Genomic DNA, 19,635 nt, shown 5'->3' on the forward strand with positions numbered 1-19,635 from the left:
TAATATCTCTTGGAGGTGCTATATGTGTTTTAGATCAAGACCTTTGGTTCAGGATCTCTTCATAGCATTCAGCTGATTATAGAAAGATTGCTAAACCTTGAAAATAGATTATTTTTTTAAAGCTATTTGGATTTCTTGGTGAGTATGCTGTCTTTTTGGTTTCTTATACATGCAGATGCAGGTTCTGCACTGGCAAGAATGGTGCTTAAATTCCAGATGAAGAATATTTCAGAGGATAGATCAAGAGCCTCCTCTGATCTAAACTTCTGTGAAGATGGAGTGGATAAAAACTATGATTGGAGTTTCATTTCTGACCCATTAGTGGACAGTGTTTTTCCTTTGAGTGATGATATTGATAGTGAAGGTAATTGCTTTTCTTTTCTTTTTTTATAATCCCCATCTACTGTACCAAGGCTAGACCATAGCCATAAATCAGTTGCTTATTTGTATTTGAGATAAAACACTTCCCATGAAAAAAACCCAACTTTTCTCTAAAAATTTTGGTTTTGATAACATTGGTAAATGGTTTATGGTGAGTAAGTATGTGCTTTATCCACTAAATTAGGACCTTAAAGCATTTTATTCAGTTACCTATTTAAAATCAGTTCTTCATACATTCAGTTTCTTGTAAAGAGAGAGAGGGATTCGTCCAACCAGATTTAGATATTGGCTGTTTTGATGTCTGCCTTTAAATAAATTTCCTTACTGATTTGTCCTCCTGTGATACTGTTTTGTACTAGGAAGTGAAGGTTCGCTTTTTACAAAAAAGAAGTCCAATTCCATTGCAGTGGCTGACTTTCATTGTAGGGAAATGGCATTTCTAAGAAGTTCTCCTACTTTGCCACGACATTCCTATTCTGTGGTAAGTCAGATTCTTATTCATTCCAGGCTTCTTCTAAGTCCATCTGGTTTACCTACTGCAAAATTGTTAATAAACAAGTGTCAGGAAAGGTCATGTAACCATATGGATTCTTGTCTCACTGCTACTATTTAGCATTTTGTTCTATTGCTGTGCTATTACTGTGCTCCAGATCATCATATAGATGAGAGTTTATTTCAGAAAAATTTTATAATCAATAAAAAATACATGTTCTTGTGAATTGCTCCTATTTCCAGTCTGACGTTCAAATGCAGACACTGAAACTGTGGGCCTATTCATAAAGACTTAACTACCCCTAAGTGAAGCTAATATTCAGAGTGCTACTGTGATCAGTGAAGAGAGACCAATTCCATAAGATGACATAAGAGGACAAATGTCCTCTGTGACCTGTTATTTTTAGTTGAAATGTATGGTTTCTTTGTGTTTCCCCTCAAAGAAACAACAATAAAAATAAACTTACTGAGTTCATATCATTTCAGATACCTGCATATGTCCATAACTGTTTTTTCTCTTCTGGGATTTTCCAGGGACCTGGCTCTGATTATGAACCATTAATGAAACAAAGAAGAAAATTCTTCCCTTCAGATGAATCCCCCAGTAAGTGAACTATACAGTTCAACATACATAACAGATTTTTCATCCTTAATGCTTTCACAAGCATAACATGCAAAAATTTTAGTTGGATTATATATTTGTTTACAAAGAGGAGGAGGATACATTTTGGAAATACTACAGTGGAGTACAAGTAATGCATATATAGGAAATTTCCTTTTTTTCCTGGGCTTCACAAATAGTTTATGTAGAATTAAACAGGCAATGATATTTCATGAGGGCCCTTACTAGCTTTCAAAACCTACTTCTGTTGTGCAGTGCATGTGTCCATCCTCTTCCCTACTGTATTACAAATTTCTGTCTCTTAATAGAAGTCTTCACGGATTTGAATCTTAACCAATATCCATTCACTGTCTTCTGCATCTTTCATCTCAAGCTGATTAATCTTAATTTTACTTATGTGATAAAATAAATCATGCTATTTTCCCATGTTTTTGTTTTAATAGAGGGCATCTCAAGATTTTCACCACATATAAGACCATCAGACAGTCTTTCTTCATTGATCTCAGAGAAAGAATATATTAAATCACTAGATCTTTCATCAAATGAGCTGGAGAACATTGATGCCATCAGCCAGAATAGCTGCTTAACTAGTCACCTGGAACATCTTGAGAAACTGGAGCTTCACCAAAATGCTCTTACAAGCATTCCAGAACAACTGTGTGAAGTAATTCTGCATATATAATTTTATATAATACAAGTTGAGATTAGTTAAAATAAATTGTCTCTAACAATGTACCCATAATAATACCGCTCATGAATATGGGTGTATATTTTTGCAGGCTTCATATATTCATTCAATTTTCATTCAGTGGCTTTATGTTCAGCTAGAAATAAAAGTATTTTCATGAAACTGTTTGAAGTCATTTACTGCAGAGAACTGCTTTAGGACATGTTATATGGAGTAATGTAATAACACAAATGGAACCAAGAAGTGCAGGTAATTCATATGTGTTAAGTTTTGTGAAAAAGAGCTAACTGATTTAGAAGAATGTTTTATCTTTTGTTCTTTAATAGAAGTTACATTGGTACGATTGCTGTTTTTCCTAGTGAGAGAAATACAAGTAAATTAATAAGTTGTATAAAATATAACTCAGTTTAAAACCTGTAAATTTGTATCTTCTTTTAACCCTTTAAAAACAAATTATCCTTTTCTTTCAGAACTTGAAATGCTTGACGTACTTGGATTTGCACAGTAACAAATTTACTTCTTTTCCAACTTATTTACTGAAGATGAGTTGTATTGCAAGTCTTGATATCTCTCGAAATGACATTGGACCTTCCTTTGCTTTGGATCCACGCCTCAAATGTCCAACTCTAAAGCAACTTAATCTTTCATACAATCAGCTAGTGTGCACTCCTGAATTTCTTACAAATGTTGCTGAAAATTTGGAACAACTATTGCTTGAAGGGTGAGTAGCATTAGTAAATGGACAGCAGCATAACAAACACAACAGAAAATAATATATTTGTCATCCAGAATGATGACTGTTATAGCATGGAAAGGATTGTTTAGTCAGCAGTGAAACACTGACATTATCTTCCAAATGTGTAAATTGCTACAATTTTCAGTGTTGTATTACAAAGTACATGAGAATATCTGAGGACCTTGATAGAATCTAATAGCTTTGCAGTTTCAGTAACATACAAAAAATGTTATGGTTAAGCGTTTTTCTACTGCCATACTATTCATCCACAGGACTGTCTGTGTTTGACTTATTCAACAAGGTTTTCTGTTTACAGAATAGTTTCTATTCATTATTCTACTATATCTACTATTCACTACTACTGGTCACCAAAGGTTCTTTCGGAATTGCATTTATTGGTATGGATACGTTTAGATTACAGAAGCAGAGAAAGTATGTAATTATTTTTTTACCAACACTTCTTATCATATCTGTTAGTGAGTGAGATAATTCATACCTAAACAGAATTCTGAAGAATGCTGTTATTGATAGCTCTGTGAACTCCAGATACTGTCTCATTCTTCTCCCATAACTTATTTTTAAAAAGATGGTGATATTTTTTACACAGAGGTTCACACAAAATAAAGATAGCAACATATGTAACTAAAGCAAGCAGTATTAAATATATGAATCAAATTCACAAAAGCAGTATTTTAAATTCAAAATCCTATTTCATTTCCTCATTAGCTTTATTTTTAATGTTATTAGCAATATTTCCCTTTCAAAACAGTGCTGTATGGTTCTTTTATCTCTGTATTTTCAGGATCTTTGTCTCTTTCTGGTGCTCTTCTTCCCAGAAATGCAAAGAACATAAGGTTCTTTGGAACATTATGTACTCATCCTGACTTGCATCCCCTATATGGAATTCCATAATTTTATTTTTTTAAAATGGATAATAATTCTGTGATTATAATCCTGCAAACATATCTATAGTAAACAGAACTACTCACAAACTCAACAGTCCTCTTTCTGTGGGATTGAGCTGCAGTATGTCATCAGGAAATGACAGTACATTCTGACATTTGCTCTCCACATTAATTAAAACAATCTTAGTATCAGTCATGCTATTCCATGTTGTCACATGTACCCGTGTCTTTGATGAGTGGTCAGTCTTTATATAGACAAAAGTCTTATTTTTGGTTTACAAGTGTAATGATAGCATTGTCAGATCAACACTCTTTACTTCTGCTTTGTAGCTAATAGTTTCTGAATAAAATGAGGATTACGTTTCTCTTGTTATTATAGAAACAAAATTTCATGCTTATGTTCACCCATATGCTTGAAAGAACTGAAAGTTTTAAACATTAGTAAGAACAGTATTTCATCACTTGCTGAAAATGTCTTCATGGACTGTACAAAACTGGAGCAGTTCAACGCCAGGATGAATGCCCTTGGTAAGTATCTGTGAAAATAGGATCCACCTTCTAGAAACCATTCCAAGTCACATAATCCTCAGCTACCAACATTTGGTGCCTTGGGAGAACAGAGAAGGGGAACATACATATCGTCCCTGTTTATACAGTTCCCTAAGAATCAGCTTTTGATAACTATTGGAAGCAGTATACTTCCATTGGGGCTTGATGGATATTTAATCTGACTTGGTGTAAGTCATTTTGTTTTTACATTTGTAGTGGGTGCTATAAAAATGTTTGAGTGTACTTGAGATCATGCATACTGTTGGGGAAGGTTCAAAGCAGAGGAAATCTTTCAAAGTTAGCTTGCAAATCTAATTCTAATACAGGTTTAGTACTGTACTGAAATACATATCATGTAAGCATCCTGGTGGCTTGTAGCAGGAATAGCATGGCCAGCAGGACCAGGGCAGCGCTCATCCCCCTGTACTGGCCACTGGTGAGGCCGCACCTCGAACACGGGGTTCAGTTTTGGGCCCCTCAGTGCAAGACAGACATCGAGGTGGGGGAGCATGTCCAGAGAAGGGCAACGGAGCTGGTGAAGGGTCTGGAGGACAAGTCCTGTGAGGAGCAGCTGAGGGAGCTGGGGGTGTTTAGCCTGGAGAGGAGGAGGCTCAGGGGGGGACCTTATCAGTCTCTACAACTACCTGACTGAATGTTCTAGCGAGGCGTGTGTCCATCTCTTCTCCCAAAGAACAAGTGATAGAACAAGAGGAAATGGCCTCAGGTTGCTCCAGGGGAGGTTCAGGTTGGATATTAGGAAAAATTTCTTCCCTCAAAGGGTTGTCAGGCATTGGAACAGGCTGCCCATGGAAGTGGTTGGATCACCATCCCTGGAGGTATTTAAAAGATGTGTAAGTGTGTCACTTAGAGACATGGTTTAGTGGTGGACTTGGCAGTACTAGGTTAAGTTGGACTTGATGATCTTTAAGGTCTCCTCCAACCTAAATGGTTCTGTGATTCTGAGCATTACCACACTGTATCCGGCATTGTCTTCTGAATAAGACAGAAGTTTTCATTCACTTGGCTGAACACGGGTGTCATTTGAGATGCCCTGAAATATCGCACATGGCTTACAGCTTCTGGTCCAGAAAAAGCAGGTCTTCCATAGCTCCTATGTTGCATCTCCAAGCCACATGCAGATAGCTCAGGGTACCACAGGGCAGATCACCTTCAGCGGAACCCAGTGTTTAAACACTTGAATTGAGTCCAGAGTGTGTTTCAGTGGCTTAGCATATATTATACCAAGGTGTCAAAATTAATTTACCTATGAAAAATACAAATGACATAAATGAGATTTTAATGATACTGCAGGAGTTCATAAGTTACTGACAGAAATTCTGTTTTCAAGACATAAGATCTTCCATTTTGAATTATTGTCACAGTATTTCAGAAGGTAACACTTAGACCTGCATTAAACACAGCTGAACCATTACAGTCATTTTTATATGCATAAGACCCACTCACTGGGTGAACTATAGGAATGTTATATATACTGACGATACAGTAAATGTAAGTAAGATTATTTCAGTTTTAATGCTAACATGAGATGAAGTATAACAGTAAGCAATGTGATAAAAACCAACACGTTAACTCAGTTCTAAACTTCTTCCATTTTGGGAGTTCAGTTTTAAATAAGCTTTAAAAAAAAAATTCAGATTCTGCTTTGGTAGCTTGTACAAAGAAAGACCTGTGTATAGGAGACGATAGACTGAACTTCCAGTCTGTCTTTGATTTTAGAAGATTCCAGTCTTAAAATAATTTAAACAGTTCTGAAAAGTAACAGGATTAACCTCTTTTCTGCTCTAGAAATAATACCTGACCTGTCATCCAGCATAACAAGCTTAAAATTATCCCAAAATCGTTTTATTAATGTTCCAGAAGCGATTCTTCTTCTACCACAGTAAGTTATTATTTTATTTATTGAAGTTAATGTGAAGTTCTTAATGAAAAAAATCTGATGGCAAGACCTTTGTTAAGCAGAAAATTCTGCATGTTTTACTGATTCTCAGCAGGTTAAAACCAAACCAGTAGCTTTTAACTGAAGACAGATCAATCACATTTTCTTTATTATTTTGAGAAATTCTGTACCTGAGATTCAAATCATTGTTGTTGAAAATGTATTGCTTGACTGCTGAAGCTGACAATTCTTGCTGAGAAGAAAAGAATGAATTTATTATTTTCTTGAAACCAACATATAAAGATACTGGCAATTTCTCCTTTTCAAGCTCTGCAGACTTGTGCACAGGGCTGCTGAGATTAGTTTTTCACTTCCCAAATATCACAAGATATTTATTCTCAGAGAATGACACTTCCTCTGGATGGAATTGTGATAAAGATGCATGTGACCTTTATTTTGCTATACCTTCAAAGCATTATTCATGTGAATATCAGACTTCTGCTTTTTTTTTGCATTTTTTTGTTGTTTTGTTTTTTTTTATAGAAGTTACTGACCTTAGCAAGTCACTAGAATCAAATTGTGGAAGGAGTGTTTGGAAGAGATGATCAGATCAGTTATCTAATAGATATGGGTAGATGTGAGTGCTGATGGCACCATGGGCCGGGCAGATTTCTGAACTTAATGAAATTTACATAGAGCACATCATTATTAACATGATATTACACTGTTTCAGCGTGCTAACTCTTATATTCACAGCAGCAAATTTAATGGATGTGTTGAAAAAGGTGCAGAATTCAGGTTCTCCATCTCCTGGCCCAGACAAATCAATAAGGAGTTGCATGGATTTTTTGCATGCTTCATGTTCCACAGTAACACAAACAGCATACTTGTCCAATAGATGACTTAGAGAATGTTCTTTTTTTAAGCAGTTCTTAAATACATCTGTAGTTGAACTATATGATTTATGCACATACATGTGTTTACAAACATACGTTAATAGAAAGATTCTGATAAGAGTGATGTATTCATACCATGTGATGTTGCCTAAGTTAAGAACAAGAAAGAGCAGTTCAGATCACCCAGCGAGGTTCCATAGTTTTTAAGTGGAATCTTGAATTCGAATGAGTTGATAATAATACCAGGAAGTTCCTGGTTGCTTTTTTTTTAATTTGAAATTTATACAAAAATCACATGAAAATACTTATTAATATTATGTTAGATTGCAATTAACTTTTTTAATACATCTATTCTAGTAGGTTAGACATTGCACATAACAGTGTACCCCACAGTCCTGCACTCACCTGTAACTGGAATCCTGAGCTAAACTCTATTATCTGTTACATGTGTATAAACTTACATTAACTATACTGTTTACAGTTGAGTATTTGCACTACAGGAGTGTACCATTTGTGTCTTCTACTAATCTGAATAGTCATGCATGTTTGCAAATCGTGGAAAGAAGTGGACTGTTATCACAATATGTACACTTATTTAAAGTAACTCTCTAAGTTACTGTCTCAAACATATACACACAGTACAGTGTGGATGTTTATTTTCATAAGCAGGCAATTTCATTCACAAATACATTGAAAGAATATTATACTGAACCAATCATATGTATTTTCTTATAGTTTTTTCTGAGGTAATGAAGACCTACTTACAATATCATCTTAATTACTTTTGCTTATAGTAGTAATTCTCTGTTGTCTTCTATCTACATTCCTGTCAGAAAACTGTCTGTTCCGATATCTAATCCATTTGTTTATTTATTAAAAATTAATACAGTTCCAGTTAATCTCAGTTTTATTTTTTTCATTTGCTAACTTCTCTCTTTTATTTTCATGTTTTTAGTTTGCAATCAGTAGATTTAAGCCAAAACAAGATCATAAGCCTGCCTGGACCAATGCACTGGAAATCATTAAACTTAAGGGAGCTGTTATTTAATCATAATCAAATAGACGTCTTGGACTTGAGTGAAAAGGCATGTGCATGGTCTAGGCTAGAAAAGCTACACTTGTCCCACAACAAGTTAAAGGAGGTAAAGTGTAAGATTCTACCTAAAGAAAAAGAAATCACTTTTCAATTGAATGCAGTTTTTCATTTGATTTTCCTGTCACCTGTAATATCACTGTAAATTCTATCAGTAAAAGGGTATGTAAGTTCAAACAATACTTCCTGTGAATGAAAATCATCGTATTCTATTAAGCTTTTCTGTCTGGAATGTGTCATATAATCACAATCAGTTTGTATAATGAATGCGTTATGAGGTCCTTTGTCTATTAGTGTGGGATAGTAGGCCTGTTTATTAAAAAAAGTTAAACTTCAGTGGTAAAAATAATACCTAGTTTTGATAAATATCTAATGTATTCATGCTCATACTTGTTTTTTTAAAAATGTTTAATTGCCCATTAAATGTTCTTTTATTTAGATTCCTCCTCAGATTGGCTTCCTAGAGAACCTGACTTCTCTGGATGTAAGTTATAATCCCGATTTGAGATTCTTTCCAGATGAAATGGGAAGATTGTCCAAAATCTGGGATCTTCCTTTGGAAGGACTCCATCTTAATTTGGATTTCAAACATGTAGGATGCAAAGCCAGAGACATTATCAGGTTTGTTGCCCTATTGTGCTTGAATATTCTTGTTTTGCTTTCTTGGGATATGCTTTGAAAGGACGTGCTGGTTTGTCATATGAAATCCAGCGTGCTACTCTATGGAAGGTATCATATCATATATCAACGCGCACAGATAAAATAGATTATAGTCATTTAGACTGTAATGGTATTCTTGAATTTGATGCTTCTCTAGACCATGCAATAAATGGTGCTTATGAATTATTTCTAATGTTTCTTGTGTTCCCAAGTGCATTGCACGGAACACATTTTTGGGTAACTACAAGCCAAAAACAGACACATTCTGAATTAAGCTTTAACTTTCAAATCAGAAATTAGAATAGACTGGTCTTGAGTTCTGTTGATATTCTTCTTTATTATACACTTCTGTGAGCTTTGCAAACTTTTTAATGCCAGATTTCTTCAACAACGACTGAAGAAGGCTGTACCTTATAACAGAATGAAGCTCATGATTGTTGGAAACACTGGCAGTGGGAAAACGACCCTGCTACAACAGCTAATGAAATGCAAACGAACAGAATTGGGCTCTCCAAAACCTACAGTAGGCATTGATGTAAAAGACTGGATCATTCAAGGGAAAGGCAAAATGAAGAAAGAGCTTATATTAAATGTGTGGGATTTTGGAGGTATTTCAAGAGCTTATTGTCCTTTGTCTTTTCTAACCCATTAATGCATTACTTACACTTATAGTCAGCCTGTGAAATTTTGAATTGTGTACAGTAGAATCATGCAAATTTACACCAAAATGCAAGTGACCACTTATAAATCAGTGAATGCTGTAAATTGGCAGCTAATCCGTCAAATTTAATACAAAGCCTCAGGAATTTCTCATCACCAGCTGTGGTCTGACCACTCGTTTCAACCATGGTGCTTCAGAGCTGTCATTTCAGAATAGTAAGAAACTGCTTGTAATCACCAGAAGAATCATCTTCCACTCAACTCTGTTTCTTCCTCTTATAGCCTGGGTCTCTCTAGGCTCTACAGTATCACTGTTCTGTAAGGTCAGAGATAACAAAGCGCTTAGGAGGAGTCTTCGAACTTTGAGCTTTTGGAAAACTTTCTAACTTTGAGGGACTCAGAAGCACTTCTAAAATTCAGGGGTATTTTAGGCTACAGAAAAGTTATTTTTAAACACTGGTCCCTGATCATTTAAATGCAGTCTGTGTCACAATGGGTAAGCACAGAGGAGCAGCATTCAAGCTGAATGTCCAGTTTCAGTTGTGATTTTGAGTGCTTAATCAAACAGGAGTCTGTTTTGAAGCTGCTGAAAGGATAGAAAGAGAGGGAAGAAGGAAGGAGTGAGGGAGAAATTCGATATTGGAGCTTTAAAAGAATCACGACCTTTCAGATTGTCTTTGCAGCAACCATGTTTATCCAGTTGTTAAATCTTACACTTCATGATTTAAAACCAACTTACATATTTCAACATACACTTCAGTCAATGAGCTACCACAGAATACCTACGTAAAAGGTGTGGTTATTACATGTTTTCTGTCAATTTAGGTAATTTTCTGTAAGCATTGATTCATTTGTGGATTAGTGATCTGAGAATAAGTATTCTGCCGCCTTTTTGTGATCTGAAGATGTTCAGTGAGAAAAGTACTAAACAGTAGAAAATTTTTATCATTAGGACAGGAAGAGTTCTACAGTACCCATCCTCATTTTATGACCCAAAGAGCTTTATATCTTGCTGTTTATGATCTCAGCAAAGGACAAACAGAGGTGGATGCTATGAAGCCATGGCTTTTTAACATCAAGGTAAGTCATAGATACGTACAGAATGGAATTCCACTGTCCAGGGAGCTGTTGATGAACAGCAAATTAACCACAAATATTTTTAGATAGAGGAAGAAGAAAGAAGCTCTTCAGCAAATAAAAGTAGTAAGATTAAATAAGAGCTGAGATACATCATATATTGGATGTGAAAATATTTGTAGACATACAAAGACATGATCAGCAACATTTTGTACTTAAAACGTACAGAACGATGTGCAAAAGAATAGTTTGTATGTTCTGGCAATATTTGGAGTTGACTAGTAAAAATGAGAAAGGGGTAGTATTAAAGGGATGACGAGTGAAACCTGCTTTTCCTTTTATGCCACTGCAAATTCAGGGGGAAATAAGAATTTGACTAATTTAAAACTGACTAGATGCAGGTTTGAAACCATGCCTTAAATGTATGTTTAGCATCCTATTGTTAACAGGAATGATTCCAGGACTGTGGTAGGGAAATTGATCTGAGAATCTGCCTATATATTTTTCTTTTGCTGTAAGTGTTTTATTTTCATTTGGTGGAATCACTCCATGGTGAGTGAGCATTACTTATCTTTTCCTTTTGTATTATGGTTAGCCATGGCTGGGCAATGCGATTACATAAAGATTTTGTATACTGATCTTTTTTGTTAAACTTGTGGGTTTGACCCTTTTCACCTTGAGCAATGATGCAGGACAGAGGGTTACAGTCAGTTTACTGTTGATAAAGGCTATTTCTGATGTGTTCTTTGCTGTGCAGTATTTCCTGATGTTCCATTGCTGCACTGTTCTGATGACAACTAGCAGACGACTTTGCTTTTCCTTTTGCTGGGCATTTTAAATGAAAAATACAGTTGTCCCTCTATTTTACTGACAATGTTATTAGTCTGCAAAGTTTGAAATCTGCATCTATACTGTTTCCTTTTAGAAAAATCTGATTTTTTTAGTATTTTTATTTTAAAATAGTCCGCTCCCTGTATGTTAAAAAGTATGTTTTGTATTTGTAGGCTGATGTATTTTTACTGCCTTATCCAGTCAAGGCTGTTATATGGGATTGCAGTTTAAACTTACTCTGAGTAAAGACATGAAACAGTATTTCAGATTTCAAACTTATTTAAAAGAGGTATATTTAAAGAGGGGGGGAATGGTTACTTTCATTATATTGAATTTTTTACTAAATTGCTCACATTTTATGTGGATATAAAACAATAAGATCAACAGTCACTATTGAGTTAATTGACTGTATGGATCTTACTAACAGGCTCGAGCTTCCACATCCCCCGTCATTCTTGTTGGCACTCACTTAGATGTTTCTGACGAAATGCAACGTAAGGCCTGCATGAGTAAAATTACTAGAGAGCTGTTGAATAAGCGAGGCTTCCCAGCAATCCAAGATTATCACTTTGTGAATGCTACGGAAGAATCAGATTCCATTATCAGACTTCGGAAAATCATAATAAAGGAGAGTCTTCGTTTCAAGGTAAGCTACATACTGTTAGTAATGTTGAACTTGTTTTAATTAAGTAAACACATTTTTTAAAACATTAATACATAAATAAACATAAATACATAAACATAAATAAATACATTTTTAGTGTGACAGCAAACTCATCTTGCCTTCTATAAAATGTCACACACAGCAAAATCATGAAGGAAAATCACCAGGGTTTTTTCAATTCCATTTTCTACCAAAAAAATCAACTTAGTAAATATCTCAGCTAAACTGTGTTTTCAAGCATTAGGGCCACAAACAGAATATTTATTTTTTAAAAAGCCATTTTTTTTTACAAAGAAATCTGATCAAAAACTTTTTTTGTTGGATGGCAGCATGTAATTGAAATAATAAGTATTGCAAGATTTCGGGGGAGCAGGAAATAAAATTTATTTTTTCTGAAAGCCCAACTAATTCTCCATTTACTGACTTCGTTTAACAAAGTATGAAACTATTCCTAGAAAAAGAAATGTCAATTAAAGCAGGAAAAGACAACCCCTTGGACTGAATGATCCTCCTACTGGAGAATCTGCACTTCCAGTTCTGTTGTCTCCAAAGTCAGCCCTACTGCTCATTCCCTGCTATCTCCTTAGCCACAGCGTGAAGCTGTAAGTGTGCATGACAAGCATGAAGAGACTAGCCCAGGCATGGAGCTTATAGACAGGCAGGTTCCAATCTGTAGCAAAAAGAATATACATAATTTTATTTTTTTCATTGATACTATATCAGTCATAACATGTTAAAGAGAAAAGGTGATGTCCTGGGCTACTGAAGTCTATGGCAGAACTTCATAAATCATAGCAGAGCCCAAATTTCTTCTGAATTACTGCTGAGAAAATGTGTTAGAGCAAATGCTGTATTTATGACCAGCTTCACGGTGGTGGTGATACAAAGGAGAGAAAGAGTGTGCACACCTCTTGTTTCTCTCTCAGAAACTACCAGCTTAGCCACTTCCATAATGTGCATAACTTCCTTCCACAGTTAAGGAATAGCTAACCAGTGCTAAGTGGCAATGAGGTGGCCTATTCAGATGGAATTGATTAATTCCACTTCTCATACATCCAGTAAGCATGAATGAGTTTGTAAAGCTGTATGGTGCCCTATATCTTACCATACTTCTTCAACACTCAGGAGAAGTTCTGCTTTATGAAAACATTTCACTCATAGGTACACAAAAATCGTTCCTGTAACCTCCACATCTCTTGTGACTATGACTTAAGCTGATCTTTAAACTTCCACGCAAATGTAAGGTAGCCTGAAGTAAAGGAGGTAGTTTCCGTAAATAATGTAGACACTTTGTGAAAGGAGTGTTATGAGTTACCTGCTTAGAAGTTAGACAAAGTGAGTTTTCTACATTGTCATCAAGTGCTCTGAGTCTTTGAAATTACAAGATACTAGTTACATTTTCACAAGGTGCTAATTACATTTTTGATACATAAAAATGCCACAGTGCATTGGTGTTTAACTTCTTTGAGAGGAAAATCACAGACTAAGCAACCAGTTTGGAAATGTTGGGGGAATTGTTTTCCATTTCCTTAAAAAATTGCTAGCTCAGCACCCATGGAGAAAGAAAAACCTGGTCAGGAGCCAGCTAACACCAAAGGTCAAAGGATGTGTCCAGAAAGGAGATCACACTCGGGAAATGGGCAAAGCACCTGACTCTGTTTCCCTTAAGTGTTACATACCTGGCTAAACTTATTTCTTCCTCTCCTTTTGCCTGCTGACTGTCAGCCGTGGAAACTTTTAACTGACGTACTACCCTTTTGCCCCCAGTTTATCTAAAGACATGTCTAGAGATATTACAGATGACAAGAAGTATCTTTTTTTTTTTCCTCATTTGCCTAGTCTTGTGTTAACCTGAGATGTATGACGTCATCTGTTCATACAGTGAATAGTTTCCTTTCACTTCAAGTCAAAGCTTCTCTTTGAACTGATGTCTTCTCAGAAGACATAATTTCTTTTTATGTACATGTAATATGGAAATATTTTGAGTATTCATTTATAGAAAGACATTATAATTTTGAAAGAAGAATTAGTTATATCTAACTTTCAGAAGTCATGTTAGTCAATACGTGAGTGAGTGTTCTTCCTTCTGCTGCTATTATTGAGTGGACATATCCACCTTATATCTTGGTTTATTGTCTGCTTTTCACATTAATAAATTAATACATTTAAGATTATTATTCCTAATTATACAGATCAGAGATCAACCAGTCGTTGGCCAACTAATTCCTGACAGCTACCTGGAGTTAGAGAAGAGAATTCTGCTGGAACGGGAAAATGTACCAACTGAATTTCCCGTGATTGATCAGAAACATTTACTGGAACTGGTACAAGAAAGCCAGTTACAGTTGGATGAAAATGAACTCCCTCACGCAATTCACTTTCTGAATGAATCAGGTAAAATATTACCTTCAAATGTATGTTTGTTAGCACTTGGTGGTAAATCCGCAGCAGACAGACTTGTACATGTTTTTAAACGCCACAAAGTGTTGAGCTGAAATGCTTACACTTGGTAACGTTAGTTTGATAATCCAGGTTATTATGTCGTAAAGGAATTCCATGATACAGAGGGTCACTACTGTAACAATTTATATCTCTGACCCCTCCTTGAAAACATCATACCTGCTGTTTCTGAAGAAAGATGCAATTGCTGTAGTAACTTGAATAGTATAGCAAGTCAGGTTACAAATCTAACAAACCACCTGAAAATAAAGGTAAAGCTGAACAAACCATGATTGCATTCTACTTTCTCGAGATATTGACATAAATTCAATAGCTGTATTTATTATTCAAATTGCTTATGTCAAGTCACAAAACAAAAACAGTCCAGAGTGGGGTGTTTACTTTGTTTAGTGGAGCTTGACAAATGTATTGCTAATTAAAATATTCTTTGCACAGGTGTACTCCTCCATTTTCAAGACCCAGCGCTACAGCTAAGAGATCTGTATTTTGTAGATCCTAAGTGGCTATGTAAAATCATGGCACAGGTTAGACTCTGATTATTTTTTGTTTACACATTCATGGAACTTTTTCCCCTGCCTGAAACCACTGTAACTTACCAGTGATTCTTCTTCACCATTTCTTTACTCTTTCATGATCTAGAATTTTCTCAGGTCCCAGATTGGTTTACCTGGCTCTTTCTGTTCCCTTTGCTTTCCAGACAGCTCTCTGTCTCAGTGGTTTTATGTTCTTAAGCTGCACCAGACACAAGAATACATACAGAATAGAAAAACTCCACGGATGCAAAGTAATTCTGCAATATGTTGCTATAGGTTGAGATGAAAGCTGGAACTCTGGGTTAGAGGAGTAAGAATGGGGGAAGAAGGGTCATTGTATGTTTGGTATTGATGGCAGAGGAGAGCGAGTGAGATGGTTTCACATGTTGAGACAAAAGTACGGCAGACTGACTGCTCAAGTGAAACAATGGTTGGAGTGTTGATCTAGAAACACTCTCAAAATATTTTGTATAGATCAGATTTCCGAACTTCTGAAACTTTACCTTTCATTCAGTGCAGGAAATGGGGTGGCAAAAATGTAAGTTTTTTGCGCTGTTAAAGCTGGTGGAATTAAGAGTTTAAAAAGACCTAGAAAATCACAACACACAGTCAAAGCTACTGAAGAATAACGCACAGTGGCTTGGACAGGTCAAATTTTTTCACTGCTGTCTTCTTGCTGGCTAGCATTATGGAAATGTTTGGTTTCACTGTGAAATGGAGTTCATTTTTTCCACCTAAATTTCCACCTAAATAATAGGATACCAAATATTCCAGGGAACAAAGTTTGTCAGAAAAATGTGATCTAATGATGACTATACGCCTGAAATTGTTGTGGGGTTTTTTTTTGAAAGATTCTGACAGTGAAAGTGGAAGGCTTTTCTAAATATCCTAAGGGAATTGTAAAGCGTTCAGATGTGGAAAAATTCCTTTTAAAGAAGAGAAAGTTTCCTAAGATCTACATGTCACAATACTTTAAGCTTCTGGAAAAGTTTCAGATTGCTTTGCCATTAGGAGAGGATCAACTTCTAATCCCAAGCAGGTAAGTGAAGAGCTAAACCCACAAATGACAGCCATAGAGATCGATCAAAATAAAAACCTCCCATCAGGCTAACTATTTTAACTGATCACCAAAGCAATTTGGTATATGAAAGCATGATATATACTTATTACACTACGTTTTAGTAAATGCTTTCAGATATGTTAAGCTGAACTTGTAGCAGATAAAACTTATATTAGCGTGGTAGGTAAATGGAATCTATAAATGATAAAAAGCTTCATGAGGATAATATTTCTTTTACACTTGCCATGCTTTGAGACTACAGCAGGAAAATTATAATTTGGCTTTACATTACAGTGTGCCAGCATTACAGATATTTATGGCAATATAAAATATAACCATGAATTTCTGTAGCCTGTTTGCTTGGAGTGAAAATCATAGTCAAGTTACTCAGAGGCAATATCTCCTCCAAACAGTCTAGCTCTTAAATGTGGTCACAAAAAAAGTGTTACGAATTTGGATGCAATCTTTTTGTTTTATCTGAAGCAAATAGCACAGTTGCTTTGCCTGAGTTACAGATTTCCCTGATGTGTTTAATAATGTTTATGTTGCTTAATGGAGAGAGTGTTGCATGGTTGCATTGATTAGAGTTTCTTCAAAGTTAGTGAAGTTCTGTTGGGTTTAAGTTACAGCAGAACTTCACTCTAGCACAAGCACACAGAATAAGCAAATACACTATCTGTCTGCTCCCTGATCATTTTAATCATTCATTCATCAATAAATAATATATTTTACATAATAAATAATGTATTTCATCAGTCAGTTTGGAAGAAAGTACACTATTAAATTTTATTCTTTCAGTTTGTCTGATCACAGGCCTGTTATAGAGCTTCCCCACTGTGAGAATTCAGAAATTATCATCAGGCTTTATGAGATGCCGTACTTTCCTATGGGATTTTGGTCCAGGCTGATCAACAGGTTGCTTGAAATATCACCTTACATGCTATCAGGAAGAGGTACATACCTTTTATCTTCAAAAGCAAGAGTGAGCATGTTTGCTTTGAATGCCAATACCTGCATGTTAAAGCTCTAATACCCCACATTGTTTTGCTGGCCACTTCACAAATATGAGAAAAAGAACACTGGTCATTTCTGTAACTTAGAAATATCCAGGAACAGATAGTGCCTGATCTTTACAGTGGTGTGCAAAAGAAATTGAAGGTTGTAAGCAACCTATTTCTCTCCTTCACATTCTTTCAAATAGGAAAGAATAGATCTTCCACAGAAAACCAAACTGCTTTTCTTCAGGTTTGTTTGTTCTTCCTTTATGAAAGTCTAAGAACTTTGCTTTCATCAGAAGGGGGAAGGGGAGGGAGGAGGTGTCTTTGATTTTTTTCCAGTAGTTCTCCTGTCAAAGCACAGAATTATCTGGTGATCTTTGCCATTTCATTCATCTGTGGTTTTTTTTAATGTGTAATTTATGAATACTAGTGACAAGTAAAGTATGAAAAATATGCATTGCTAATGCTCTACAAATATGATTTATAACTGCCTGCTCTCCTGGCATTCAATTCCCTCCCAAGCATAGAATTCCAGTCGCATCTTGCTATTTCATGAGTGTGTGATAGAGGAAAAGTTTAAATAATTTACTTTATTTCATATGTTACATAAGATATTCTGAAAGTACCTAAGTGTTTCTGTAATCCCTGCATGCATCTCCTGCTATGTGACATACCGTCTGATTAAATATTGAGTATGTGGATGTGCCTTACAGAACCATATACCAATTGATGTATTATTCAGCTTTTGTGGGGTTATTCTGTCTGCAGTGATGTAGCCTTTATTTTATTTGTTATTTGGGTAGGCATAAACCTACAATTATAATTAAATATGTAAACTACCATGAATTATTCCAAATATTTTAAAATATGACCTTCATATTGGCGATCAGATTTTTAATCTAATTTTGTATTTTCTAGAGCGAGCTCTTCGTCCTAACAGAATGTATTGGAGGCAAGGCATCTACTTGAATTGGTCTCCTGAAGCTTATTGTCTAGTGGAATCAGCAGCATTTGACAACAACCCAGACAGCTTCTTGAAAATTACAGCACCTTCTTGCAGAAAAGGTTAATTATTCCTGAGCCTGGTTTTTGCTCCAGTTTGATTACAGCTTGGTATTTTGGTTTGTTGTGCTTTTGCCTTTGGAATGTAGAGTTTAGCTTTGTAATTACAAGTATGGCAGATTAAAGCTGTAATTTCCCTCTTTTTGTTTCTTAAAGGGTGCATCCTTTTGGGGCAAGTTGTGGATCACATAGATTCTCTTATGGAAGAATGGTTTCCAGGTTTGCTGGATATAGATGTATGTGGTGAAGGGGAAACACTGTTGAAGAAATGGGCTCTGTACAGCTTTCAGGATGGTGAAGAACACCAAAAAATACTACTTGATGACTTACTTAAAAAAGCTGAAGAAGGTATATATGCCATTTGAGGTATATAGAGGTCCATATGTATGTAGATAAATATTACATGACATCCCCTTTATGACATTTGGGTACTTCACATTATTTAAAAGTACTTCATTTCTGTAAGAAATAATTACAATATAAGTCAAAACCAATTTGTTCTTTTTTTTTTAATGTAAGAGCCATCTGTGTAAGTGTCGAATATGGGGCAGTTTGCAGCCTCTCTATATAGTCATGTATAAATTGCAATAATGAAAAGAATCATTTACTGATGATACTGATAATGCAACTTCATACATGGAATTGAATCCAGCACATAGTAAAACTGATACTAGATCTTTTGGCTGGACCACGTAGAGCAGTAATTTAAAAGGTAATTTTCAGGATTACATTCTACATACTAACAGAATTCTTTCTTTTTATAGACAGAATGATAATTTCTTGGTTAGTTTGGTGTTGTATAACAGCAGTTGCTCTCAGATTTGATTGGTACATATACAGAATCTTGGAAATACTTAAACATGTAAGATACATTAAGTTGAATGGCAAACTTAATTATTATGCTGTTCCATATATATGTACGTGTATGCTTGTGTATGTGCGTACATATATATATACACACATATATGAATTTAATTTTAGGTATGTTGATCATATGCACTCACAGAGATCCATGTACCTTTCAGTGCCTTTTGAATGATGACTACCCTTGTGAGTTTTGTAATTACTTCATTTGTTTTTCTTAGGTGACCTTTTGGTAAATCCAGATCAACCAAGACATACCATTCCAATAGCTCAAATTGCTCCTGATCTGATACTGGCTGATTTGCCTAGAGATATAATGTTGAACAATGATGACCTGGAATTTGATGAAGCTCCTGAATTTCTTTTGGGTAGGCATTATTTTGTAGGGTTTTTTACAGACCTTATGAAAACAAATCTATGGAAGTCAGTTCTGCAACATATGGAAAACATTTTAGAGATTTCTTTTCTGTGGCAATGTATTTTTTAAGGTATTCTGAATTTCAGGTT

General features: G+C 35.4%; 1 protein-coding gene across 2 annotated transcripts in view; it reads left to right on the forward strand.

Moving 5' to 3' along the window:
• LRRK2 (leucine rich repeat kinase 2) overlaps positions 1-19,635 on the forward strand; it is a 71,599-nt gene that overhangs the window by 33,199 nt on the left and 18,765 nt on the right. For both annotated transcript variants that reach the window (XR_008732537.1, XM_055712360.1), the window contains exons 20-38: positions 176-364; positions 741-862; positions 1,408-1,477; positions 1,939-2,159; positions 2,654-2,904; positions 4,204-4,352; positions 6,180-6,273; positions 8,122-8,308; positions 8,699-8,880; positions 9,298-9,527; positions 10,532-10,659; positions 11,915-12,133; positions 14,344-14,545; positions 15,047-15,135; positions 15,996-16,183; positions 17,003-17,157; positions 18,121-18,267; positions 18,421-18,612; positions 19,350-19,496. Coding sequence is in view for 1 of the 2 variants with exons in the window: in XM_055712360.1 (XP_055568335.1) it covers positions 176-364; positions 741-862; positions 1,408-1,477; positions 1,939-2,159; positions 2,654-2,904; positions 4,204-4,352; positions 6,180-6,273; positions 8,122-8,308; positions 8,699-8,880; positions 9,298-9,527; positions 10,532-10,659; positions 11,915-12,133; positions 14,344-14,545; positions 15,047-15,135; positions 15,996-16,183; positions 17,003-17,157; positions 18,121-18,267; positions 18,421-18,612; positions 19,350-19,496 (3,162 nt within the window). In the remaining variant the exon portion in view is untranslated. The remainder of the gene's footprint in view (positions 1-175; positions 365-740; positions 863-1,407; positions 1,478-1,938; positions 2,160-2,653; positions 2,905-4,203; positions 4,353-6,179; positions 6,274-8,121; positions 8,309-8,698; positions 8,881-9,297; positions 9,528-10,531; positions 10,660-11,914; positions 12,134-14,343; positions 14,546-15,046; positions 15,136-15,995; positions 16,184-17,002; positions 17,158-18,120; positions 18,268-18,420; positions 18,613-19,349; positions 19,497-19,635) is intronic.

Source organism: Falco cherrug, chromosome 5, assembly GCF_023634085.1.
Source record: "Falco cherrug isolate bFalChe1 chromosome 5, bFalChe1.pri, whole genome shotgun sequence".
NCBI lineage: Eukaryota > Metazoa > Chordata > Aves > Falconiformes > Falconidae > Falco > Falco cherrug.